The sequence below is a fragment of the Neopsephotus bourkii genome, unplaced genomic scaffold (assembly GCF_033783945.1).
Source record: "Neopsephotus bourkii isolate Nb327-2 ecotype Australia unplaced genomic scaffold, CSIRO-AGI_Nbou_v1 NB_1749, whole genome shotgun sequence".
In the NCBI taxonomy this organism is placed as follows: Eukaryota; Metazoa; Chordata; class Aves; order Psittaciformes; family Psittacidae; genus Neopsephotus; species Neopsephotus bourkii.
Genome location: NW_026902223.1, coordinates 6,853,965 through 6,881,737, shown reverse-complemented (window position 1 = coordinate 6,881,737; position 27,773 = coordinate 6,853,965). Strand labels below are relative to the sequence as shown.

General features: G+C 43.2%; 1 protein-coding gene across 3 annotated transcripts in view; it reads left to right on the top strand.

Annotated features, from left to right (window-relative positions):
• The window catches only part of GRB2 (growth factor receptor bound protein 2), a 59,005-nt gene extending 31,687 nt beyond the window's left edge, over positions 1-27,318 (top strand). For all 3 annotated transcript variants that reach the window (XM_061377144.1, XM_061377145.1, XM_061377142.1), the window contains 4 exons: positions 16,553-16,650; positions 21,020-21,142; positions 23,499-23,667; positions 24,997-27,318. In XM_061377144.1, the coding sequence (XP_061233128.1) occupies positions 16,553-16,650; positions 21,020-21,142; positions 23,499-23,667; positions 24,997-25,182 (576 nt within the window). In that variant the 3' untranslated portion in view covers positions 25,183-27,318. The remainder of the gene's footprint in view (positions 1-16,552; positions 16,651-21,019; positions 21,143-23,498; positions 23,668-24,996) is intronic.
• Positions 27,319-27,773: the final 455 nt, after the last annotated feature.

The following is a 27,773-nucleotide window of genomic DNA, read 5'->3' as shown; positions in this document are numbered from 1 at the left end:
CATTCAATATTCTGCAGTATATTATAATTACATTAATGTATTACTATTATTGCTTATGGAGTATGGATTTGGAGTTCCTGATTCTCCCTTCCAATATGTTGTGTTAGACTTGGCTAAACGGGTCCAGACCTAGAAAAATATTGACTTAGAGCTACAGTGCTCCTTACAAAGCTGCTTATTCTAGGAAATTGGCCTCCTGTTATCTCTGATTTCATGCTTTTTCCATCTGTCTCAATATGAAGAGATTAGGGCTGATCCGAGCTACGTGTGTGAGGCAGATTATGGTAATCTTATTATTCTGATCTCATTAGGCTTAGTCTCTAGATCTGAAAATGTCCTGGGGTTAACTCTTTCTTCAGCAGCTGCCAAAGCATGGACTGAAAAGGTAATGGAGGTGTGTTCTGCAAACCTCACACTAAAGCTTTATATTACCCTGAAATAATGAAGCTCTCAAAGGCTTTCCTAGTGAGATTAATACACTTGGTTGTTGTTGGGTTTGGTTGTTGGGGTTCTTTTGTCTGAACAGGCTGTCTAAAATGATGAGTAAATCAACTCCTTTGAGTTACAAAGGATGAAATTCACCCTGTATATATGACAACGAATAAGAAATGGTTGTTAAGAATTGCATTTTCAGCTTAAACAAAACACCTTCTGGAAATCCTTAGTTTGTGATAGGTTAGAATTATTTTCTTTTTTCTAGATTTTCTGAAAAGAAATTGGGATTTTTCCAGAGTTTTATCCCAGTGTTTGACACAGAAAACCATACAACTTAACGGAGTGTCTCCTGATCTCATTGCAAGTACACGCAAGTTAATGCGAGATGCTGGAAAACACATACCTGTGTATTTTAAATGAAGAAGGGACAACTGAATTGGAGCACAGATTTCCCAAACATTTTAGTATCTACAGCACAACATTACTGTTGTTGCTGGTGGGTCAGTATTAGTTGATGGCAAAGCGTTAACTTTGTGGTGGAGAAAGGGACTCTCTTCTGCACAGGGCTAGTAAGTTTTACTGTGAACACTAATGCAAACGTTGTTAGGTGGACTCTGAGGATTACAAGAGGTCTTTGTCTCCAACTTACGGAGAAGCTCTGTCCTTTCTGCACAGTTTCAGGACCACTTATGAAGCAAGTGTTGTTGCTTCTTCAAGCCTGTAAGTGAAAAGAAAGCGAAGTGACAGCTGATGCTTGTGGGAGTTACAAAGCAAATATGGTTCTCTGTCTTTAAGAGATTTGGGTTTTATCGTAACTCCTGTTCGAACAGATTCTTCGGCTATTTGAGAGTGCTACACTGATGGACTTCCAGATTAGCTACTGGAGGGAGCTCTCTTCAAAGCATTTGAATATTGCTCTGACTGTTCTACTGCCATCTGTGAACATCAAGCAATTTCCATGTTCTATCCTGAAGCTGCTTTTGGGAAGAAGATTGGAAAGGAAGAGGAATGAGATGTGTTAGTACATCAGAGCTGGGACAGAAAGAAGGAAGTTCCTTCTCCTTCTGTGTTCTGTCATTTTTACATGTTATCTGAATTGGACCTTTTACTAGATGGGGTATGTTGTTAGACCTGGTTTTGCTTAGGGAGAAGCATGTGGTGCAGGAACATCACTTAAGTTGCTACCCCGACTGCCTAGAGTACAGAGCGTGTAAGTCTACATTAGGCTTTGTTGTTTTGTAGTACAGGAGCACTTAAGCTTTTCCTTTAGTTGCTAATTCCTGTGCTCTCTGTTGATACAAAACTCGTGTAAGTGACCAAGCTCCATTGGTAATGAGCATGTTAGCAAAAATGGAGCCTTTCCAAATGATCTTCACCGTGCTCAGTCTTTATCTTCTCAAACACTTGGGCCAGGACAGGGTGGGGATGGAGAATGCAGAGTTGGGAATGAAAGGCTGGAGGGGAGAAAGTGCTGGGAGAAGCTTAATGTAGCTCTGTGACAAATTTCACTTCTGGAATCACTGCCTTGGGGATATATATGCCTTGGCATTCCAAAACAGGATACTGTGTTTTGTGTGTCACTCACTTGTGGTAGTGCAGACATCTGTAGAGGCGCACTGTGAACCAGTCAAGGGAAAGGGGTCACCATAGAGGGGTTTGGTTGGTTGGTTTTGGGTTTTTGGGGGGGGTTTTGTTCTTGGTTCGGGGTTTTGTTGTTTAGTTTGGTTTGGTTTGGGGTTTTTTTAGCTAAGGCTGTGTTTGATTTGGTTCAAAGGAGCTGCGCTTGGCGGGGAGCAGCTTTGGTGTAGGAGCCTTCTCAGTGTACCCCACACTGGCATTGCTGCTGAAGGCTTTTGCTGATGTCAGACTTCAGCCTTCATCTCTGTCCTGGGGCTATACATTTGGCTAAGTCTCATGATGGCAGAGCAGCCTTCTCTTGCTGATTATAGAGCAGCCCTTTCTTTTTGTAACTTGAATTCTTTTTCTTGCTGTTCTTAAGAACTCCTTAAAAATTTGCCTTACCAAAACGGCTGCTTCTATTGTGCGTTCACACTGGGTGGTGATGGTTGTTTTGCTTTGAGTGCTGAGTTGCTGGCAATGTTTTAATATATTTTTAGATAACAGTGAAGTATTTGTTTTTCAAATGAGAGGTAGGAAATTGCAAAGAATAAAGAATTGCATGAGCTGGCTTAGTGATAGCATGCCTGTTCCATTTGGGGTAATGGAGGAGGAAGGGGGAATAGATGGTGATGTAAGGGCTGTTTCTGTGACACTCCTCCAGTAGCAGCTTCTGTGAGGAGCTGTAAAGGGCTGAAGGAAAAGTAAAGACATTGAGGATTTGTGGACTTTGCTTGACATGAGCCATATCTCCTCTGTTGTAAGAGGAGCGTAATTCAAATGAGCACAGTGAACCCTTCCTGTAGTAAATGCAAAACTTCCCCTGAAGCTTGAATCTTGACAAAGCAGAGGATAGATTGCAGTCACTATGAGGGAAGGGTTGTCTCTATAAACAAGAAGCATTAAGAATCCTGATTAAATGCTAGCAAACAGAGTTTGGAGGCTCTGCGTTGATGAGGCAAGTCTTTGTGCTGTCTGGTGGTTGCAGTAAGCCTTACACCTGAGAAGTGCACGTAGCCTGGAGATTGGAGGCTGGGCTTTTGTAACAGCAGTAAAGTGAAGGGGCTTTCTTCAGTATTTTAAAGCCTATTTCTTGGTCTAATTATCACTAGTCAGTCTTTCCCATTTTGCTGGTGTGTGAAGTCTGCTTAATGAAGACCAGTATCTTCTGTCCCACAGGCATTTGTATCATCTTGTTCTCTGCCTGTATGCCTGGTAAATTTTACAGCCACAGCTAAGTTCTGCTGTCCCAAAGATGTAGGTGTAACTGGTGCTGCCTGTCCTAACAAGAAGAAGAAATACAGCTTCCTTGCATGGACTGACAGCTGTTTGTAGAGGGCTCCTCACCTGGAATTCTCAGTTTTCACCTCAAAATGAGATTTCAGCACCATTTACTTCATTCTTTCAGTAGGGCAGGGACTGAAACGCATGGGCGGGGAGTTACTGATGCATTTTGAAGCTGGAGGAAATGCACTTCAAATAGACAGCGATAATCTATCCTTAGATCACTACGGCTGTGAAACCTTCTTGGTGCTAACAGGAAATGGCAGACTTCAGCTTCATTGGCCAAAGAGATCAGCCTTTGCAGGTGGGGTCTGAACTGAATGGTGGTGACATTTGGGGCAGCTGTCTGAGGGCAGTGGAACTGGGGTTTTTCCTTCTCTGTACTTGCAAATGCAGACTGCAGTTATATGCTCTTGGGACTGGCAAAAAAAGTATGTCTGTGCCTGAGATGTGCAAGAAATCAGTGAGTGTTGATTCTTCGTAGAAAATGCTGTTAATGCAGTTGTTACAGAAAGGATATCGCAGTTAACACTTGCTTGACATCCTATGTCTAAAAGGTTCGATGTCAGTGCACTGGTATTGCCATGTGATTTTTAAACATGTAGTCATAAAGCCCAGCTCTTCTCATGTGCAGTTTCACAATGTGTGGTTGGATGGAAGGGCTGACTTTTTGCTATGCATGGCAGTGATAAACCCATAAAGAATCCAGCTTGTCAGAAGGACCAGCAGCTGGAAGTATGGAGCAGAAACAGACTTGATCAGCCCACCAGTACTTCTTGTGAGTGTCCCTGAACTCAACAGCTGTTTCATGCATTAGGTCTGTGGCTTTTCTGACTATGCTGCAGGAATCCTCAGATGTCTTACCAGGATCAGTATGAGGTTTAGCTTAACCTGGCTGCGTGACCTCAAGGTAACTTCTCTTTCTCTCTTGCTCATTAAAGGTCCCAGTTTCAATTTGTGTACAGCTTGAAACAAAGCTGTCTTACCACTTGCCCAAATAAGCCTGTCCCCAGAAGACGCAAATACCTTGGTCAGCCTCAGCTGTGTACCTCACTCTGCTTCCCCATTTCCCTTCTACACACTTACATTCAGTTGAGTCTTCGGTTTTTGCTGCCCCTTTGCAGGACTACCTGTGTACTGCTTCTCAAGCTCTTGTCTGCCTGTTCCCGTAGGCTGCTCTGTTTAACTCTGTCTAGATGAAACTTCATGCAAGGGGAAGATTAACTCTTGTTTATGTGAGTTTTGGGGTTGGTTGTTGGAGGAATTGTAGAGCAGTTTGTGTCTTTTGAAACTGGAATGGAGGGTGTTTCCTTCATGGCACTGCCTGCCCTATTCCTTTCCTTCCCTTCCTGTCTCCTTAGTTGCTTGTCTCAGCTCTAGACTCGTACCCTGCATTTGCTGTGTGTCTGTGTTGCTGACCAGTGAATTAAGACAGGTGAAAAATGCACCACCACCACCTCCCTGAACTGTTCTGCACATCACTTCCCCAGTCTGTTGCACTACACAAGTGCTTGTTACCACTGCAATGGAGTACATGTGGGAGGCTGCAGCCACACAGCACTGACTGCACAAACCAACTCGAACAGTGCGGCTGCCAAACATCCAGCCACTACAGACTGATAGCCTGGCCTCTGAGTTTGTACTGGGTAGGAGCTCATGCTTGGAAGCATGAATTAACACGTCAGGTTGTTAATTCTGAGGTTAAGATGCGTACGAGGTCAGTACTAACGATTTCATTGCTGAGTGTTCTGAGAGATGCCCCAAACATCCTCATTCGTGGATGCAGGTTTAAATAACTTGGATTTTGGCTTGTAGCAGCTCTATGTTTAGTTGGATATGTGTGCCACTTTCAAGGCATGACTGCACTACTGTGCTTTTTTTGAGGACCATCAGTAAAAGATCTGAAATACACAAAAGTTCAGTGATATCAGAGTAACTAAAGCATTGCTTAGCTTTCCAAATATACATGCTTAATACGGCCTATCAGGTGTAATTAATCTGGGGAACTTTGTTCTGTGTCTAATTAGTTGTCAAATATTATTCCCAATACCCATCTGTCAAAGAGCTGAGTAAGGCTGTTTCACATGCTCTAAAATTTACAACGCTATAAAATATGAAGCAATCAATATTAGGTACAAGAACCTATGCTGGTAGAATCCTAAGGCCTTGACATTTGAAAACCAGATGCAGCAAAGTTAAAGGGTTTATTGTTCTTTTAACTTGTCTGGACTGTAAAATAGACGTACAATAAATACTGTAATAAAACAGTTTAAACAAAGGCAGGCATTTAAAGACAAAAAAGGATTTGAAGATGATCTATCTTGTAAATAAATATATGCCAATTGCACTGAAAGCTTCCCCCATTCCCCCCCAGTAATGTTGCTTATAGTCAGAAGAAATCTGCCTCTTGATCTTTGGAAAGATGTTGGACCTTTTGCTTATATGGTTGCAATAGGTTTTTGACTGGAAAGAAACAGAGTAGCTGCAGATCAATTGAATTTGCTTCTTTACAAGCAAAAAAAGGCAGGTCTGTGTTTTGAACACTTTTGACATTTTTCTTTAAGGCCTTTAGAGGATATATCATTTCTTAGCGTTCTTTAAAATGCAGCAGGTAGTGTCTCGTATTGTGTTTCCCACTGAGATATAGTTGGGTTTTGGTAGTGGTTTTGGGTAACCCCTCTGGCTTGCTTTATAGCAGGCAGTTGACATTGATGCCTGACTTGCTCCTTGCCAAACAGTCTGTGGTTGTCAGGGAAAGGTAGGTGTATATTGTCTTTTTCCAGGTTTTTGAAGTACATCAACACTGCAGTTTTCCTTATGTCTGTACACATGTTGCTGGTCACTTGAATTTCCCAGTGCATCCCAGGATATCAACCCCAGTAGTCCACTGATGCTGGCAGCCTGTTTTATAAGCTACCAGGGAGACCTCATTTAGTTGAAATCTACCGTAGGAGGGATGTAGAAAATCACACCCAAGCTTGGGTAGCAGAGGTTCACTGCTGCACTGAGTCTCTTTCCACAGTGTAATCTTGGCTATGATAATACTGCATTAATGAACTGGGTGATGAAATAGGGCATGCCTATAATATTTGTGGTGATTATTAGTTGAGTTGGGCTTATGCTGAAGATACAGTGAAGGAATGTATTCTAAAACCAGGAAGATGCTCAACAAGAATTAATGTATTGTTAAAACACACAGGCAGAAATAATCAACTGCCCAAATACAGGCTGGGGAATAGCTAGCTAGGTATCAGTTCCTCTGGAAATACCCTGGACATTACAGTGGGAAACCGGCTGCAACTGAGGTGGTGTCACACTCCTAAGCAAAACTCACAATGAGATGTGTAGACAGGGCTGCAATACCTCTACAACATGCAAAGAAATTCCACTCAGAGCATGTAAGGGCTTGGCTGGGGAGCACTTGTAGCTAAAAGTCCACAAGACTTTAAAGCTACAAGACTTTAAACCACCTCTAAGTTTCTGATCAATGATTAAGTTCCAGTAGTTATCATCTCTCCTCCTGCCCAGCTTTCCCAGCACTGGATAGAGTTTGGTCTTCCTGCAGGATGCCAAGTGAACTGAGCAATACTCAGTTTCAGTGGCTGCAGTCACCTTCTCTGGAGGTTTGCATTGCATAGCAGTTACTAAGCAGCTTCCTTGACACATCCTTTTGGACTTTAACCTGTTATTACGTATGTACGTCATAGCAATCCTGTTGTGTACAAGCATTAGAATGGTTGTAATAGAGAACCCCTTTACATGGAGCAATTGCTTGATGTAACTCCACAAATAACTGTTCCTGGCTGCTTAAAAGTGGAGGGTGAACATTGTGTGCTAGGAAAAGCAATAATTAAGAATGAAAGTACAGGAGTGGAGTGCTGGACTGTGAAGAATCCTGTTCTTCAATGAGATGCCAGCCTTTCCTTGTCCTCTAGTAGTGTTGACTACCGTAGTGTGGTTATAGGCAAGGTGTGGGGCAACCAGCAAGGAACTCTGCCTTCTGGTCTTAGCTCTGTTGTATAATCACAGAGGAATTGTCCCTGTCTCTGTGCGATGGGTGTATCTGCTTCCTCAGACATGGTGAGGAATACATTCCCCAGCAGTGCATTTTAGTAAGGTATTAGGATGCATGCAAATAGAATTAGGAGTAGAAATAGGAACTCTGGGGTATTAAGTAAAATTGCTATGCAAAGCACATTAAGACTGGATTTCACAGGCTGTGAATCTAGTCTTGATTTATGGACTGTCACACATGTGTATTTCCCCAGGGTATTTCTCACTTTTACTGGGTGACCAGCTTCATTTGTATTCTAAAGCTCTAAAAGGGCAACCACAGCTGGAATGGCAAGCACATGTTACGTGATGGCTTATTCTTTGTTACCTTTTTTAGCTTTTCTGTTTGATACACACCATCAAGGAATGGTTTACAGCAGAGCCTGCGTGATGAGAGAAGTCATGTGAGAAATCTATGCTGTTGATAGGCTTGCAAACAGCCTCAAGGCCACGGCTGATGTGCTGGCCCTGTTTCTGTGTGAAGTTTGCAAGCAGCTCAGAAACACTCACTGGAATGTGTGATGGGAGGGTTTTTATTATTATTATTTTCTGATAGAGTGGCTTTTGACCTGCATCCCTCAGAGCTCGTGCCAAGAGCTCTTACAAAATCCTCATGGTTTCATTAAAGGCCTGAAAAGTTGTACTTTTTGAGAAATAGTCCAGAGCATACGATAACAGATGTGTTTTATGCTTGGTATCCATGTTGCTGAACTAGAAGGGATAGCTGGAAACAACCCCTCTTTTAAGATGGCCTGGAATTCATAACATTTGTGTTAGCAGCAGATGCAGGAATAGAAACCAGGAGACCTTAGTCTGACCACTAGGTAAATTTCTTCTCAAAATGGAGCGTTTATTGAGATGCTTAAGACAATATATACTCTGTTCTTTATGTACAGATGTGCATATATGCATTTGGGTTATTTTGGGGTGTGGTTTTGGATTTTGGACCTTTTCCAAATAGAACAGGTTTTTACTGTGAATTCAAGGCTGTTCTCTTTACTCAGTGAAAAAGATGGAGGTAGATGGTGTAGAGCTCTGTAGGCTTAGAGCTTGAACTGTTCTTTGTGTGCTTCACTGCTTGCTCTTCTTTTTGGGACCCTGCTTAAACCTGAATGAAACAGTGCTAATCTGTTGACTTTCTAAAAACCCCGTGGGGAAAGACACAAGCAAATGACCATCCCAAGTAGTACCTGAGTGAATTAATCCACACAACAGAAAACTGACCAAATGCCCTTCAGTGCTTCCAAACGCGACATGGATTTGGTTTGAGATTAAGGAAGGATGTTTTGTCTTCTGTTTCCGTGATAACATCCTGAGCACTACAGCTAGTTATAAAAGGCCGGTCCTAGTTTTGAGTCACTGTAAACTCACCCTGGGTCTGTTAAGGAAAAACAACATTCCCCTTCCTCTTTTTAAGAAACTCTTCATGTGGATCCCATAGCATTCTGCTCTCTGCATGTGCAAACCAAGCTGTGGAGTTTAAGCGGCGATAACAGCCGTGTTTTCTTGCACTCCATTTTGATCAAGCACTGACACGAGACAGTGAACTCGCTGCAACATCCAAATGTTGAGCACTCACCCTTACGTTATGAAGTTCATCAGAATTAGTGTTCACTTCAGCACCATAAAAGTTGCTGAACATAAAACTAATCTCTCTTCTGAGAGTCCCTGCTGGGGCTGAAACACTTGGGGGTCTTGTAGATGAGGGAAACCTAATTAGAACACGAGCTGGAGCTACTTCTAGCTCTGTAAAGCTATTTCTGTTTGGCTCGTAAAAGCATCAATACCGATTTTTACTGCAGGCTCCTGTTCTTTTTATAATGGAGTTTTTACATCAACCTCCTCCTTGAAAACACACATTTTGTGGTATCTTTACTATAACCTTTATGTAAGTGGTAATAGTGGCAGGACTAATTTGGAGAGAATTCTGTAATCACTGAGGCTGACATCTCACTATCTTTCACAAGCAACATAAGCAGAGGGAGTGAGTTCATTATCATTTTACTTCTATGTGTTTATGCTAGTGGGAGCTTTCTGCACAGAACTTCAGTGAAGATGAGACCTGTGGCAAAGTTCCTCGAGCTTTAGTGACTCCTTCCAAGGTCTCCATTAATATTTTGGAGGTCACTGTAATATACTTAAAATGCTGAGGTTTTCCTCCCAAGTTGCCCAGAGAAGCTGTGGCTGCCCCATCCCTGGCAGTGTTTAAGGCCAGGTTGGACACAGGGGCTTGGAGCAAGCTGCTCCGGTGGAAGGTGTCCCTACCCCTGGCAGGAGTTGGAACTGGGTGAGCTTTAAGGTCCATTCAACCCAAACCATTCTATGATAGGGAAAGAGAATTGTTGTCAAGATTGTTCTCCTTTTACTTCTTTCTCCTATTATCTTAAATAAATAAGTCTTCATAATTCAAGGCTTTTGCCAGAGGGGAAGTAGTAGTAGTACAAGACTTGCAAGGCCTGAGAGGCAGGGTAAGTTAGTCTGTGCTGAGCTCTGTCCTTGTAGCTAGACTTCATTGTACCTCAGCTAACTTAAAGTCGTCTCAAGTATTCTTGTGTTACATACAAAAATAAACACAAAAAGGTGGTTTTGAAATGAAAGCTTGAGTGCTGGTTCCCAGCCTCATTCCTCTCCTTGCACTTTGCTTTGTTACAACACACTTTACTGTACTTGCCAGCCAGTGCTACTGTGGGTTTCTTGACCCCTGTATCTCTTCCTATCTGCAGTTTGGCATAGTGAAATACGGCATGGTATTGTCATTGCAACTTGCCTTTATCTCATGTAGTTAGAGCTAACATCATTTCCTATAATCCTACCCAGCTACTTCTTCCCGTCAACCATTGCTGAAGGTTAGGGGAATACTGGATTTACCCAAGAACATTTACATGGGTCGAACCTCCATTGATTTGTGTGATAGACTGGGGAGGGACAACAGTATTATCTCTAGTTTGGAAAGAGAAGCTTCGTTCATACAGTGGCTGTGTCCTGTGGCTTTCATTGTCATTTCTGGTTTGTTGTCTCTCACCTTGGTCATGTGTTTTACTTTGGATTAGTTTCCAGGCTCTTTGAGGATGAATTGGAGCTCTTGGTCTCTTTAAGAGGGAAATACATTTAAAGACAGCAGTGTTTAACCCAGATACCAGCATTTGCTCTCCTTTGTTCCTGCTTTCAGATTGGCCTGCTATGGTGAGCGCTGTCAATGTGAACCGTCATTGTGTGCAGTGTGTTGAAGCACTTCAGATAAGGCTCTGGCCATAGCACTGCTTGAGAGCAGGGGGGAAAGGCCCTTGTATGTTGTGTTTGCTGTGGTGGGAAGCCTTTCTGCAAGGATTATTTTGGAGTTTGTGTTTTGTGCTTTTAAAAAGGATGGGAAAAGTGTTTCAATAGTGATAATGAGAACTGGGGAGAGGGTGAGAATGAAAACCTGTACACATCATTGCATTATATTCCAATCTACGTGCATTATTTTGGTGTTATTTTATAGTGTTTGATACTGAGTGCAGTTTAAGAAGCAATCTTTCTCCTCCTGTTTCCAGTAACACTCAGTGGTTAAGTGTTTCCACAGCTTTTTATATCCACCTAGAGAGCGTTACAGTTTTCAAGCATGTCCGAACATGGTGCTTTAGGTTTTGATCTGAAAAATTGACCTTTTGCATTTCCTATGTGTAATTATGATAAATTGAATTTAAGGAACAGTCTAAAACCTGTCAGCAGTTCTGAGTTCTTGAGCCTCTCACCTCAATTGGCTCACAGTTGAATTACAGTGCCATTTGACATGCATATCACCATGGCTTTCCCCAAGATGCCGTTTCTGCCACCTTGTCGATGACATTTGGCAGCCACAGTGAGGAGATTCACTTGTTCAGGGAAATCATGTAACCTGAGGGTGGGAGCTGCAGGTTACCGGGTCACATTTTGGGTTGTCTTCTGCAAAACCCCAGAGATGGATTTGAATGTCCTGTGGAGCCATTTCAGTAAGTTTATGGAAAGAAAAGTGCTCTATAATGGACTGTGTTGAACTTATCATAGAATTATAGAATGGTTTGGGTTGGAAAGGACCTTAAGATCATCCAGTTCCAATGCCCTGCCATGGGCAGGGACACCTCACACTAAACCATGTCACCCAAGGCTCTGTCCTCTGTCCAGCCTGGCCTTGAACACCGCCAGGGATGGAGCATTCACAACTTCCTTGGGCAACCCATTCCAGTGAACTTGCTCTGCTGGATCCAGGTGTAGCTTCCCCTGAAGCAGCGGGTGCTTACTGGTTTGTTAGAGGGTTACTAGCTCTCTTCTTGGAGCAGAAAAGGAGCCATTTTCCTCTGAAATGAAAACCTGTGTTAAAGCACCTCTGTGGAGGGTGAAACCATCCTCCCAACCACCACCCCATCCTGGGACACGTGTCCAGGCTTCAAACTTCAGTTGCAGAATTGCTGCCTTTGAATCGTTTGTTCACTTTAACACTTTAATTCACTTTAACTCCCTGTGACATTGAGTGTCACAAGCTCTTCCCTAGCATTCCTGAGGCTTTTGAGAGCGTGTTTCATGTACTGCATCATTTTCTTTGTGGCAGTGTCAGTTCAGCTTTGTGGAGGAGCAGAAACAGATTGTGCTTGAGCAGTTGTGCTGCTGCACTAAGACACAGAAAGTAAGAATCCCCAAACTTTACAGATCAGGAAAATAAGGAAGTTCAGAGCCTTTCCTGAACAAGTTTTTTGGGTTTTGTCACTCCAGAACTGGAGCATTCCAATGAATTTGGTTAAATTTGCAAGCACATAAGTATATTTGAGGCCTTCTGTTTGGTTCATGTTTGCATATGGAAGTCAGCTTGAGAGGTGAGATGCCAGATCTGCTCATTACATTCCGGTTTAGTGCTTGCATGTTCCTGAAAGTTGGTTGGTTTTGAGGGGATCAAGACTGATGTGCAGCAGTTCACAAGGATGGAAAGGCTGTGTGTACACATACGTGGGATTAGGAATGGCTGGGGATGCTTGCTCTTGGGGACTGTGCCTCCTGAGCAGTGCCTCATTTCCATGGGAACAGATGGGCTTCTGTTGATAAGAGATCTATTATCAAAGTAGGAAACTGATGGGCAGCAGTTGAGCCGCTGTTACAGTAAAACAGGGCTGGCTGCAGGCTGAGGACATCACATGGCACTATGTGTTCAAATGGAGTAGCTAAAAATATCCTTCCTTCTTCCTCCTCTTAGGCACAGATGCCCCAGTGTGAAAGGAAGAGACGCTCTGGCATAGATCTGCTTAGATCTAGAGCAGACAGGGGGGCTGGCTGCAAAGGAATGCTTTACGTTGTGACCTATACAAACAGCAGCAGCTTTTAGCAGTCGAGAGAAATAAGTGTTTGTGCCTTTAGACTTCTGTGCAGCCTCTGGAGGCTGCCCCCCTTTGGAGCACGGAATCTTTAAGCTTCATTTTATTGCTTTGTTTCTTGGTATCTGTTTGTACATGGGGAATTTTTCAAAGCAAAACCCAGTGATACATGCAGTACTTGGACTAAGTTATAACTTGGGAATATAAGTCTGGGAAAATCTTAACCATAGCTCAGGTAAGAACCTTTATTTTCCTTAGAGGCTTAGCACTGTGTTTTAAGGATCCAGGTGATATGTTTTGCTGTCTGGAAGTCACTGGAGGCCAGTTGGAGCTACAGGATAGAGGGATTTACTGGATGCTTTCCTTTAAAAGCTTTGCAGCATAATCGTTTAAAGTCAGTTCTTTCAGTGGGTTTACAGTTTAAAAGAGCAATGTCATATGCAGATGTCTTAAGCTTGATACATCAGTACAGAGAGTTCATGTGTTCCTGACTTATTTTTTAGCTATATTTCATTACTGGCTGTCAGTGGCATAAGTTGTTTTCTTGAAGGCTATAATTTTACATAACTATCCTGCAGCTGTCATACGGCTGCATAACTTCATAATAGCAGCACCCGAATTCCAGCCTTGTGCACATGACTGCAAAGTTGCCCTGAATTTAAGGTACTTCAGTACCTTAAAAAGCTTCATTTTTGCTTGGCTGAGCACTGGGAACAGCCCCAGCCGTGGCTCTGTCAGGAAACAACGGTTTTGCAGGTATCTCTGTTGTGGAGATGAGCCCTCTTGAAACAACGCATGAACATGGAGCTTTGTACAGCAAACGGCACCTTGTGTTGCCTCTGGAGGAGTGCACACTGCAAGACCTGGAAAGAGGAAAGAATCAGGGGTGTTCACAGGGTAACTGTATGTGTCTAAGCTCTCTGGTATATAATATAGGGCATGGAGAGTTTGGCTGTGTGCTGGGGTGTGAATGGAGCTGTGATAACTAGTTAAACTGACCTTAGAAAGGACAACAGGAGCTGAAGATCCATCAGCCTGGGTGTGAAGCAGGAAAAAAGCCCTTGGAGCAAACAAAGCAACTGAACGGGGAGGGAGCTGTGGAGGATTCATTATTACAGCAGAAGTCCCCCGACCAGGTTGTACATGCATCTGTGTAGGCAGTTCTCCTTACTCTACCTTTTAACGAGCTATTTCTGAGGGTCACAAAGCTTAATGCCTGCTTCAGCAGTGCTCCCTCCCTGGCATTTGGCTTCAGGCCATGAATTGATGAGTACCCCAAGCCCTGTGTGATTTGGCTCCTCCACGCCTATTAGCATATCTTCAGAGCAAGATAAAACTCATTAAAATAATTTACATTCGGGCATTAGAATTTCTGGCACTTTTTAATAGCCATTGCCAAACGCAGCAGTATTAAACACACAGATCCATAGTGGTGTCCTTCACATGAAGCTAGTTTGCCCTTTTTATCCTCCTCTTGGAGAAAGAACAGACTGCCATATCCCTTAACTGCTCTCTGATGGTAATGAAACAAGTTTGGAGGACACAGTGTTATCAGAGGTTTAATCTGTGCTGTCTTTGGTAAAGGAACACACATGATAGCATAAAACCTGGCTTGTTAGAAATCACATCACAGTGCGTCATGTTTGTGTTCTGTTGTGTTGTAAATGACTCTCGTGATGGCAGCTGAGGTATGTAACAGACTTCTTCCTCATTTTAATCTTCATCTTCCCTGCCCAGTATTCCACAGCTGCCTGTTGGTATCATCTACCTGTACTTTGTATTCTGGAGTTGAGTATGTTTCTGCACAGAATGCTGCCTCGCAGTCACTATGGTGGTTGTAAGAGACGTGCACTGCTTTCTTGCTTATATCTGTGGATCTGCATTAGCTTTTACCTCCAAGCCTGTAACAGAGCCACACTTGAACCTGTGGTCAGGTTAGCCTTTCTACATGACTGAACTGTAATGCATGCTAAAACTGCTTGTAAATAAATACATGGAAGCCCAAAGTAGTAATTGCACAGAGGATAGCTTGAGTATTTTTATTGATATAAAAGTAGTTAGGATCTTCTCAGTGTTAAAGTCTCCTCAGCTGAAAATACTACGATATGGGCTGTAAAGGTGCATAACTTCGCTCACCTGAAGTTCAGTAGATGTGGCCGTGCTCCTTTGCCCGTTCTGCAGTGGAAATGCTGGCACGTGGAGGATGCACATCATCAGTTGGGAGTTAAAAACAGCCAGGTAACATTGCCTGCTGTAGTTCACTGAGCAGGTCCAGGTTCTGTGTTCTCTTTGCTTTGCCAGGTTTCATCTCTGTAGGTGCTGAGGTTTTTCTCTTTCCTATGTAGCAGTGAGCAGTCAGGCAGATGAGGGTGCTGATCTGTCACGTGTGTTTGAAGGGCAGCAGGCATTGATCTTTAGAGTTGAATTTTCCAGAGCACTCCCATCAGCTGTAAGAATTTTAAAGCCTGCACTTGCAAATTCCTCTCTGCTTTTATCTTCTTTTATTTCCTCTCATCACCCTTCCAAAAGCAACAGTGAGATAGAGAAGAGTGGTTTGGGGGTTTATTTGGTGGATGTCTTCATGGTAACTATGTGTATATGTAGTACTGATCTCAGGATCTGCATTTGTGGTGTCTTTCTCTTTGCATTTCCTCATCTTCCAGCATCCAGGCAGTGCTGCTCATGTGGTACTTCTGTGACCTGAAGCTTTAAGTAAATAAATAAACCAAAACTCAGATCCAGCTTTTTTGTTTGCCATTGTCACAAAGCTAAAATAGAGCCTAAGGAAGCTGACAAGTGCTCTGGAAAAGTGGTGTTGTGGTGCTTCATTTTAAACTGGGGGGCAGGTTTTGTACAGTGTTTGCTTCCAGGACCAAATAAAATCAGTCCGAGGAGAGGTAGTTTCGTCCTATAGCATGGCTTTATTTCCAGCACATATCACCATTAAAGAGACTGCTTTCAGGCAGCACACCAGCCCTGCCTATTCCCCTGTACCACAAATGCCATGAAAAATAAAGCACTGAAGTTTTAAGAGCAAGTATGCTTTGAAGTATCAATCTGTGCTTTGTCAAGCACCTATTCATGTGACTCCTCTCTTGTGACTCCTCATCTTTTGTTCGTTGTAGAATAAAGTTAGAGTAAGGAAAGTATCCCTTAAGAAAGAAACTTTGCCCATGTACCTTTGCTGTTTGTGTGTTTAACTTGTCTTAGTAACGTAAAACATGCTCACCAGGCAGGTCACTGTCTTTGCTGTCTGTTTTAACCTGGGTTTAACTTGTATTGACAAAACCAGCTGAAGCTCCCAGTTGTATCCATACTTGTGCTGATGTTGTCAGGAGGGGGTGGTTTGTAGAATCCTCTATAATAGAGGTGTTGCCTTGAACCTTTAACATACCCAACGTGCAACCAGTGCAAATGTAGAAAAGCTGGATGGAATCATGTTTATGCTGAAGGCATCAGCTTTGTCAGCTGAATCCAGGGAAAAGTGATTATTAGAAGGGATAAAGAAAAGGAATTTCTTGGCTTGCAGATTTGGAACAGAATCTTGTGATGATGGCAGCCCGCTTGGTAGATGTGTGCCACAGATGGTGTTAAAAGTACCTGTGGACTTGAGTGACTTTCTCACTGAAGCATGGGGGGTTGGCACTAAATTCCTTTGGCTATTTTAAATTACAGTTCTGAACACTCACGAGATGCAGACCAGGATGACTGGCACCATTTCTTGCAGGTTCATCTCACAAGAGCTGTCTTAGAAACAAGAAGGGGAAGAATAAGCGAGTACCTTCGCCGCTTCTGCTGTATTTTGAAGGTTCATAAGTTTATTTTTTGTTTTCTTCCTTCAGGTTTTGAATGAAGAATGCGATCAGAACTGGTACAAGGCAGAACTCAATGGAAAAGATGGCTTCATTCCCAAGAACTACATAGAAATGAAACCACATCCGTAAGTAGAGCTTTGGTGACAGGCTCCCCTGATCTTGCTTTTGTGCATCCTCTCAAACAGAAGGATTTTCTGCTGAATACTTTGCAGACTGTACCTTACCAGATCTACCAAAATGTGTAGTTAGATAAAGGATGCTGTTGAGTTGTATCTCTGGATATACTGTCTACTGTAACTCATTCACAGCTAGCTGTTTAGGAGGGCTTTTTTGGAAGCTTTTCTGGTCGTTGCTCCTGTGTTTTATTGTAGGGTCAGACAGGTCTTGGGGGCAGCAGGCATAAACCAGCAGAGAACTCTTCAGTAGTGAGCTGTCACAGGAAAGAAGAGTGACTGTGTTCCTGTGATGATTCTCTGTTTTACTTAGCATAGCAGATAAGAGTAAAAACTGGCATTCACAGCTGCCCAGAAACATGTTTAAGGTTATTTGGAGCACTCTTAGTATGTTTGTCACATCCTGAGTATGGAATCACAGAATTATTTAGGTCAGACAAGACCTAACAGTCATTTGCTCCAGAACCTTCCTCACCAAACAGGCCACCCTCTGGTCTGATCTTGCATGATCAGGGGATCACAAATGTACATTGTAGTTTCTCTTCCTCATTTATTTCAATCATCATACATCAGTTTGCAACACTTTTGCAGGCATTTTGAGTTCTAATCTGGTGATGTCTTCTGTGGTGATGAGTTTGTTCTGTGATCATCCATGGTTTCTAGGGATATGCTGTCAGGTTTTTGATACCACAAGGGAATGAGCAAACCTGCAACTGGATGAATCAGTGTTTTTTAAGTATGGTTACTTTGACCTTTTCTGAAGCTGTTTAAACTGCTGGTGGCAGCTGGATGGAGTTAGCGCCATGTGTCAGCTGTGCTGGGAGTCTGAACCAGTGTCTTAACAGCCCTGGGAAATTACACAGAAGTTTTTACAGCATAATGTTTGCTCAGTTGTAATGCAGAGCACTCTCATTGTACAGGTCATACAAAAAGCACACTGCAGGCAGCTGAGAAAGGGAATGCTCCTTTTCTCAGCCTGGTATCAAATCGTGTTGTGGGAAGGTGGCAGAAAGGCTTTTCAAGAGCATTTGGAAAGACAGCAACTGCAAATGGCTTTAAATCCTGTCCTAGGATCTGAGACTCCAGCCCCAGACCCGTGTTTCTTCTTGCCTGTGTTTTGCAAATCTTAGTTTGCTTTGTAACCAGTAGCAAATGAAGCTGAAAGGAAAATGGGGCACCTCTCATTCACCTTCTGAGGGGTTAATCTGAATTGCCACATTAGTTAACAAAGATTTAAATAGACATGGGTATGACACTGAGAGAAGAGCTGTAGGAAGCTAGGCAGGGAGGCTTCCTGTGAAGGCACAAGTTGAGTTCAGGGGCACCTTGCTGTCTCTGAAGGGGCATGGGAAGAATTTGCTGGTTATGGTGTGTGTAAGTCAAGTGTTTGTGTTCCTAATCAGCTTTTCTTGAAGATACTGCTGAAGTCTCACTTTGCAGTATTGTAACATAGGTGGAACTCAGCCAAGCTAGCTAGTTGTGTTAAGTAAAGCCAAAGGAATTGCCAAACTGTGGATTGAAGCAAGTCTGAAAGTGATGTGAACTTTGTGTTGTGCCATCATCAGTGCATCTCCCCCACACTGTGCAGCATCAGCAGTAATGCCAGGATTTGGATTTGGATTGAGTTTTGCAGTGCTGACTAGCTGAGTTTCACCTACATTACAAAGCCAGTCGGAGACAAGTGTTACCAAGCATAGGGAAGCTGTGGGAATGTTGTGGTTGGTTTCTTTGCCCTAATTCTCTCTGATTTTTGACATGCTTTAATTCCTTTAATCAAATTGTACACTTGTACTTTGTAGTGATTCAGTAAAGCTTATGGGAAAACAGCAGCTTCGGGAAGGATTATAGATGTGCTCTTGAGCTCTTTCAGGCTTTCCTTCTATTTTATGGAGAGGGATGAGGAGTTTCAGGTTTTGGTGTTTTTTTTTTTTAAGATAAGGCTTTCATTTGCAAGTCACATGTGAGTAATTGAGACTTAATTGGCAACTAAATAGAATTAAACCACTTTGTAAACAAGAACTATGGCAAGATACTGAAGTCATGATATAAAACTTGCTTTATGTAACGTTTGGCAGAGGCAAAGTCAAAGACTTCCTTATCTTCCTGAGCATTGTGCCAAAAGCCCAGGAAACAAAATACTACCTCTGAATTCTGACAGGGTTTCATATACTGGTTTCTTTAGGTGGGTTTCTGAAGGCGGCTGAGTGCAGGGAGAGGACAGGTACGTGCTCCTTCTGCTGCCTCCGCCACCACCTCGGGTACCAAGAAGTGGCACAGATGCTAACGCATCAAGGAAAGGATGAAATGGCATAAAGTATCACTGGAAATAGGATGGTTGTTGGAGAAAGATTTTGCTTTTCATTTCAGGGGATAAAATGCACACAGGATTTGCAAGCAAGTAAAACACATTTAGGTGATCATAGAAAAACCTCTTAGAGAGGAAGATCTGGTGACTTTGTGACTTGATGAAAGCTTCAGCCTCTCTTAAGTGACTGTTTCATGGGGGATTCTGCGACTTCTTTTTCCTGCACCAAAACCCTTCACTGTAGAAAGTAAACTTTGTGTGTGGAGCTCTTGTTACTAAATGCTCTCCTCTGAGGTCAGCCATCTGCATGGTTATAGGCTGTGATTGTGTGTGATCTGTTCCTCACAACTTCAAGCTGTACTTTTTGGTTGTGAAGGTTTTCCCACACCATGTGACCTACCACTCAGCCCTTGTTTCCTTTCATCTTGGAGGAGTCTGGAAGTGCAAATGTGAATGTGGGTAAGAATCCTGTGACCAGGGGCTGTTGGTCTGTGCTGCCTATCTGGTTGCCTCTGAGGTAGGTTCACCCTTGGTGTCATAGAGGTGGTCAGCACGTGTGGTCAGACTTCTGCACAGCGGCCAAGAATATGAGATGTGGCTTCCATGGTGCAGCTCCTTGATGTGACTGCTTGTGTGGAAGCTGCTGGATTGTCCTGGCTCTAGGAAAAAGCAAGGCGACAGGCTGCTGAAACAAGTGTTATCAGCCTCTTCCCTAGAACTCAACTGCATGCCCAGCTCAGCACTCCTCTGCAGTGGAGCCAAGGGACATGGAGGGCACTTTTCTCACTTGATCTGCACATAACTCCACTCCTGGCACCTGCCTTAGCATTCTGAAGTGTGATACACATCTTTGACACCAGTGCTGTGGGATGGGACAGAAAGGTTGGATTCTGGGCTGCAGGAACCTGCTGAATGAAAGGACTCATTCTGCCTGAAGTAGTGGTGACTTACCACCTGATCTAAAAGAGATTAGAAATTGGTATGGATACAGAACACCCTTTCCACTTGTGCAGGATAGGTCAATCCATAGACAGGATCTTCTTTGTACAGCTGTGATGTTCCTGAAGACAAACCTGCGAGTGAACTCCCTGTGTTTCCCTTGCACCTTGCAAATGCTACAGTTTTGGTAAAGATTTCTACCTGCTAAAAGTATGACATTTCTGTGCTTAATCCTTAATAACTTTAATTTTCTATATTGAAAACCATGGCTAAGGCATGGGTAGCTTCTCCTTAGGAAAAAGCATAAGTAATAGAGGAGACTGTAATTCCTGCTATTATCTTTGGGTGCAAATAGTGACATAAATGCTGCTCTATCATAGGGAAGTTCAGTAGTGACCAGCCATCAGTGAAGGATTTCTTTGTTGTCTCTGAGTTGATGGCATCATACACTTCAGACAATTAAAACTTTGCAGGTAGAGACATGGGACTTTATTCCTTAGTGACAGAGGAAGGGACCTGATTTTCTTGTTTGAGCAAGGCATTTAATCTGTTTCACTTTAGGTTCTGAGGCCTGATTACTAAGATAACCATTGCAGACCACAGTAGACATTTGACCTTTATCCAGGGTTGTAGCCAGTTCCCAAGGTTCTTATCTTAGTGAAGTCCTGCTTTGTGAGACTCTGAAGCAGCTGCTTACATGAGTTTCTTGTGATGTTTTAGATGCAGGTGCTATAGGGTGCAAACTGATGTGAATAATACATTAAATTTTGAGCAGGATTTTTTCCACCTCTGCAAATAAATCCTATAATTTGAGGATTTCACTCTTGCCACATCTCTGCTTCAGTGCGTTGGGTAGAATAGGGCTGCTGCAAGCACCTGCTTATCAGGTTGTGGTTGCTTCGTTGCCAGGAGGAAGCATTATGAAAAGCTCCGTGGTTCCGTGGCCTGTATTGGCATGGCAGTGAGGTGCAGTGTAGTTATTTCTGTTAGGAATCACTTTATCTTTCTGTGAATGTCTACGTCTGTCATGAAGGAATCACAATTCTCCTCTTTCGCTGTTGTTTTCCTCATACACAGGTGGTTTTTTGGGAAGATTCCCCGAGCGAAGGCTGAAGAGATGCTGGGCAAACAGAGACATGATGGTGCCTTCCTCATCAGGGAGAGTGAGAGTGCTCCTGGGGACTTCTCCCTCTCAGTCAAGTAAGTAATGCCCAGAAGCAACTGTGTGTGGTAATCAGGCCACCTACTGCTCATATGGACGTGTGAGGAAAAGTCAGGTGAGGGCAACCCTGAGGAGGAGGAATAAGCTTCCAGATGCCCTATAGCATTGCTGTTCTTTCAGGGATGCTTATTTAGTCCCTCTCTAAGAGAACAAATGTATGTGCTCTGGTTTGTAATGAGTACAGGGGTGACCTGGTGGCATGTTCCTGTCTGGCTCATACAGTTCCAAGCACTATCTGTTGGTCTGGTTTTGAGCCCCATTCCTCCTCCTTACAGCCACAAAGTGCCCAGTGTATACATGTTTTCTCCCATCCTCCTTCAGTCTTCTTACACAGTACAAGTTATTACTATATCTTTTCTCTGTATAGTACACTTCCAATATGTTTTCATGTCTGCCTGGGACATCCTTTGGGGGTATTTGTGTTGTCTGGCACTGGAACACGGAGGCCTCTCCGATCTTTCACAAGTGCATTCCCCATTGATAGAGAAACTCACTCTAATAACAGTGAAGTGAGGAGCAGCTCTCATCCTTGAGTAACCTCGCTAGAAGGTTACTCAAGAAGGAGTTCCTGCTGGTTAGCTGTGGCCCATATAATACTATGCTACCTGTCACTGTAAAATGGAGGTATTAAAAAGGTACATGACTTAATCCAACATGGGTTGGGGGTGGGAGGGTTCTGTCCTCAGCACTTGATTTTTGCCTTTATATTTTTTTCCTGTAGCCTTCCCCTTTGCTTTAGAATCCAAACAATAGAATTTTCTTTAACATCCTAACAAAGTTTGGTTATTTATGCACAATTCCTAATCTGATGGTGTCTGTGGCTGTCAGTGATCTGTTTCAATAGGATTACTTCTTTTTCTGGTTATCTTTCAGTCAATTTTTGTCCTCCAGTTTATATTTGTCTTGAATACAATCATCTGAGCTGGAATCCTAGATATAAATGGCAGCTTCACTCCAGAAAGTTCATTCCTTTAAGAAACATGAAGTCAGGCTAGCATGGCTTTGCTGCCTTTAGCTTAGTGTTGCCATCTGGTGGCAAATTCTCAGTTAATGTTGTTCCTCCCCATTTGTTTGATTTGGAAAAGGCTTTTTCCTATACAGTGATCTGCAGGATTTAAATGGTGGGAAGCTCTCAGGTTGAGGAAGGGAGAGCAGAGGCAGTACTTACGTGATGGTTTCTGCTAGCTTTATAGCCAAGCTAACGTCTACTGTGTCAGCCAGCGTACAGGAGCAGCCAAGTGGGGAACAGTTGTTGTCTGTTTGCAGTGGTTTAGGCTGAAGTAAAAGTTCTGATGTGCCATTCGTCTGGAAAATCCCAATGGATCTCTTCAGAGTTCCTCTGTATTCAGAATGAAATTGTTGGGAAAGCAGCTTCAACTGGATGGCTTCTCTTGTCAGAAAGAATAGTTAACGTCGAACTGAAGTTGTTGCATTACATGTGCAGCATCACCCTTCAAACATGAGGGGGGTTGGGGTTGTTTATTTTGTGGGATCCTTTTGTTTTGCAGGGCAGTTTTTTCCATAAGCCCAAACCAGCTGCCAAAGGAGACAGTCCTACTCTCCCTGTGACAGTGTCTTCACAGGAACTTACCTATAATGGGACTGGAGCTTATGTATTGCATTATCACACACACACAGTGGTGCTGCATGTGGATAAATGGAGACAAGCCGAGGACCACAGCAAGAATAGCTCAAGCCTAAACTGGCTCGAGTCAGTTGTGAAATTGCTGTGTGTGAAGAGCTAAACTGAGACATTTGTACTGTTTGACGTCAGAATGTGGTATTTGAGATTGTGAAGTGGAAGGCACCATGGTGCAGCTACTTTAATGTGACTTTGTGTTTGTACTGCAAAGTTCTCTGTGCACTGTCTTCAGCAGCTCAGGTGACCTCATAAGTACATCAAGAAGTACATGTCCTGGATGCCAGCTTTGTGGCAATGCAGGGTTAAATAAGAAGCTGAAATACTGCATGTCAGCAAAGATAAAGAGTGTTTTGTGACACCAGAAACCCTTTAAAAAAGACCTCAAGGTTCTGCAAATTCAGAGTAGTTTGAAAAGCTGGCTTTAATCTGAAGTCCTATTACAAGGAAAGCACACGTGAAGCTTGCAAGATTGTTTTCCAGATAAATTCAGTATTTGGAGTCAATCTGACCCCTGATTTCTTTACAATACAACTGACAAGTGGTTTTCAGACATCTTTTTTACAGATACCAATCGGTATCTGTCTTATCAGCATCACTGACAGTTTCACTGTGTCCTGGAAGGACCTTTTTGTTCTAAACTCTGTGACATCCCAGATTGGTGACTAATAAGGTGGTTTTTATGTGTTGTTCAGGTTTGGAAATGATGTGCAGCACTTCAAGGTGCTTAGAGATGGGGCTGGCAAGTATTTCCTCTGGGTGGTGAAGTTCAATTCTTTGAACGAGCTGGTAGATTATCACAGATCCACATCTGTCTCCAGGAACCAGCAAATATTTCTCCGGGACATTGAGCAGGTGCCACAGGTAAGAGAAGCGTCTTCATAGAGCACATGTTTAGACTATTGCAACCACAGTCTGAAGTGGGATTGCAGCTTAGAGTAAATAAATAGGGATGGAAAGAAGCTGACTGATGTTCTCATGTCTGTGGAAGTGTAACCTTTACATCCTGCAGCCAGAATTATCCTGGCAAATAAGGTGGATGTTTGTGCAAAGCCTACCTGGAACTTCCTAGTCTCCCGTTCAGGCAAAGCGTTATTGTTGCTGCTTGAACAGTTGGCTTACAGATCATCTTATTCCTGTGAATTAAAAGTGGGTTTACTCCTGGTTCAGGACATAGGAAGAAAGGATAGTTCTGTACTATAGAACTGTACCCCTCCATAGCCAGTGAAGGTCCTGGTCTTTCCTAAAGAGGTGGCTACAGCATATAGAACATCTCCAGCCTTCTGGTTTGGATCTAGCCAGTGTTAAGATGAACCAAAAACTACTGCTAAGTGCCAGCAGAGCAGCTTGTGGATATCTAGCCCTTTGTTTTGTTCCATTTCCCAGGGCAGTCAGAACATCACATTGCATGTAACGGGACCTTTTGTCAATTCTGAATATATCCTTTTGCTTTCAAGTGCAGCATCCTAGTTCTAGCTTGAGAAACAAGGGGGTGGAATTCATTCTGCCCACCGAGTGCCACGCACACCCTTTGCCACAGTTGGTCTGAATTAACATCTGGCTCTGCACAGTTGGGTCAGTGATAAACAGATGATGAGCAAACAGCTGGCTGAAAACAACAGCCATGAAGATACATTTCTAACCTCATGATTTTAAGGATGCAGATTTATTTGAAATGAACCATTAGCTTTTGCATAGGAACTGAAGTATTTACTGACCAGGGAGAACACTTTGTGACAGGATTTATTGATAGTGGAGAGTTTTAAGGAAAATCTAAAAGCTAACATCCAGTTTTTAGGATAAGCTTTGTGTATCACTGTGGTAGGTAGATCAGTAATATTCACCCTGTCAGTTGGTCAGCACAGGATGAATAGAATACTATTGTATTGCAGTACATACAGATTTACAGTAGGTCACGAAGACTGGAAAAGACTAGGAAAACATCTGAGTCATCAGCTATCTTTATTTCTGCTCTTTCACAGAAACCTGACTTTTTCAAAGGTCTTCTATAGACTATGCCTTCCTCTTTTAGCCTCTTGATATAGATGTTGTAAGCTGGCTTGCAGGGAAACGGAACAGCCCAAACTGTTCACTGTTAACCCTGGTGTAGGTTAAGCTCCGGCCTGAAGGAGCAAGTTTCTCAAGCACTGTGGATGACTCTCACTTTGTGTCTCTCTTCCTTTCCCCTTCCAGCAACCGACATACGTTCAGGCCCTGTTTGATTTCGATCCCCAAGAGGAAGGAGAGCTGGGCTTCCGCCGTGGAGACTTTATCCAAGTCCTTGACAATTCTGACCCCAACTGGTGGAAGGGAGCCTGCCACGGACAGACGGGCATGTTTCCACGCAACTACGTGAACCCAGTGAACCGAAACATCTAGAGATAAATATTAGAGATTATTTAAAGAAAGGAGAGAAGCAGTAAATACACATACAGAGCCTAACTGCAGCCAGTGACCTAAAATCACGCGGCGATAAAACCCGAGTCACCTTTCAGCGGGAGGTGACCCTCCTTCACTCAGTACGGAACTTCAGGGGCTGGGGGGGGAAGAGTTCAACTTACACACCAAAAGTTATCCTTAAAAAAGAGAAAAAAAAAAGAGAGAGAAAGAGAGAGAAAACAATGAAAATAACAAATTTCCTCAGCTGCTCCTGGGTTACCCCCTTCCATCCACTCTTCTTGTTTCCCCCCCTCCCTCTGTCCATCAGTGCATGAAGTTTTAATGCCATATAAAGTCCTAGCCATGCAGTTAAAGGAAAAGGGAGAAACTCTGCTGGTATTTTCTCTCTCTGCAAACGGTCTTCATTTGACATGAAGGGACATGAGAGAAGAACCAAATCCACAGTCCTGCCTTTAAAACAAAACAAAAATCATCAGTCTCTGCTTTTGCCTTCAACATTCAGCTCTTCTTGCCTGGGAAAGATGAGGTGTTAATCTTAAGTTTTATTGTCTCTTCTCCTTTGGCACTTTCTTCTGAAGCTCAGCAGCTTCCAAGCAGGGGAAGGGAGAAGAGTTGTGTGGCTTTTTGTTCTTTTCTTTGGAGTCACAGAGCTGCTTTGAGAAACTCCAATGTACAACTGAGGGTCTGTTCATGCTGTGCTGACAGCGCTTTTGTTGTGTTCTTTCCTTAAAGGTGTACGGTTGAGCACATTCTGTACTTTTTTCCATAGTGCCTTTCCCTTCTTTTAGTTTCTTTTTTATTCTTTTTAAGTTAAAAGGACAGTCCAGAACTTTTTTTTTTTCCCTGCTATGTGTAAATAAATACTTCTGGGGGAAGGGTGTGAAGGAGGGTGGTTTTATCAATGCACACTTGAGAGGAATCTACAAGCAAGAGATGGAGCTTTAATCTTAAGATTTGTCTTAACTGTTGAACTTCCCTTCTTCCAAGGAAAGTAAATCAAGGCATTCAAGTGGCAACTTGTGCTGCTCAGAGGTGGGGAGCTGCAACCAGGAGCCTCAAAAGAAGTAAGAGAAAGGGGGGAAGTTATGACCAGGGAAGATGAGGAAGAATATTTTGGGGAGGGGAGGGTTAAAGGGGGCAGGGGGGGGGGGATTTGAGGAATAATAGCCCTGAAATGTCCTACAAAATGTACATTCCTTTGATGGAAAACTATAATGCAGAGAAACCTCAAGAAATAGTGCTTGAAAAGAAAACTTTATGCTCTTAGTGAATGTCTCTACGTGATGCATGTAATCAGCCTGTCTCTTTGGCCTGGATAGGGAATATTTGCATTCGTGTTGCTCTTGAAACGTGGGGTTGGCATCACTGTTCTCCAGTTTCTCCTCCCTCCTCAGGTCAGTGTTACTGTTGAAGTAGCTCCCCCCCCTACCCCTCTCCCCATTCACAGCAGGCTGTGTGATGACTGTAACCCCCACCCTGCACCAGAATGGTGTTTTCTGTGGCCATTTGCTCCTCCACCAGAGCAGTGTGACATTAAATTGGACAGAAAGGAAAGCAACAGAGCCCCACTGCTCTCTGTGCCAATCTTCAGTTGCATTACTTTTCCTTTGGATGGCCTTTTTGGCTTCCTTCACCCCACCAACGAATCCAAACCCTGCAGCAGAGATCTCCTCCTGCCCTGCTTGAGCATGGGCAATCTTGAGTTGGAGGGTGCCTTTTTTTGTACTAAGTGTTACAGACGTTTTCTTCCTGACATGGACTCTGCCTTACACTTGATTTTCCAGCAGATGAAAGAGAGAGCTATCCTGTAGAGTTATTACTTTCTCCCCCTCTCCTTGCTAGCTGTCACTCACTTTCCTCCTTCTTTGTAAAGTGATTGGAAAAGGAATCTATGGCATTCTACACCTGGACCATTTGATTGTTTCCTTATTTTGGAATTGGTGTATATCATGCAGCCTTGCAGACATATGTCTTGTGTGTGTATATATATTAAAAGGAAAAAAAAAATCAGTGTTTAAATAAAAAAAAGGCCTATGTACTTAATCCTTTAACTCTGCAGCAGCATTTGGTAGATAGTAATTAACTGTGAATAATAAATATACATTGAATTCTTCACTTGAGCATCTGTCTGTTATTTCAGTTCACTGACCAAAATGCCACGGATGGAGCTAACGTGTATGTTACATCCTATAGGATACTGGATTGCTGTAGGAAGAAGCTGTAAGGTGTGTTCTGGCCTGAAGTACGCAGCCTCTGGAGCATTGTAGTTTGGTCTCAGCATCCGTGGCTGAATTCATTCCTCTTTCAAGCTGTGTCAGCACAGAGCTATGTCACTTGGCATGTGGCATTATGAACAGTGAGAAGGGGGGAAAGGTGAGGCACAGGGTGCCCGGAGAAGCTGTGGCTGCCCCATCCCTGGCAGTGTTCAAGGCCAGGTTGGACACAGGGGCTTGGAGCAAGCTGCTCCAGTGGAAGGGGTCCCTGCCCATGGCAAGGGGTTGGAGCTGGATGAGCTTTGAGGTCCCTTCAACCCAAACCAGTCTGTGATGATTTGAATGATGATGTTGGTG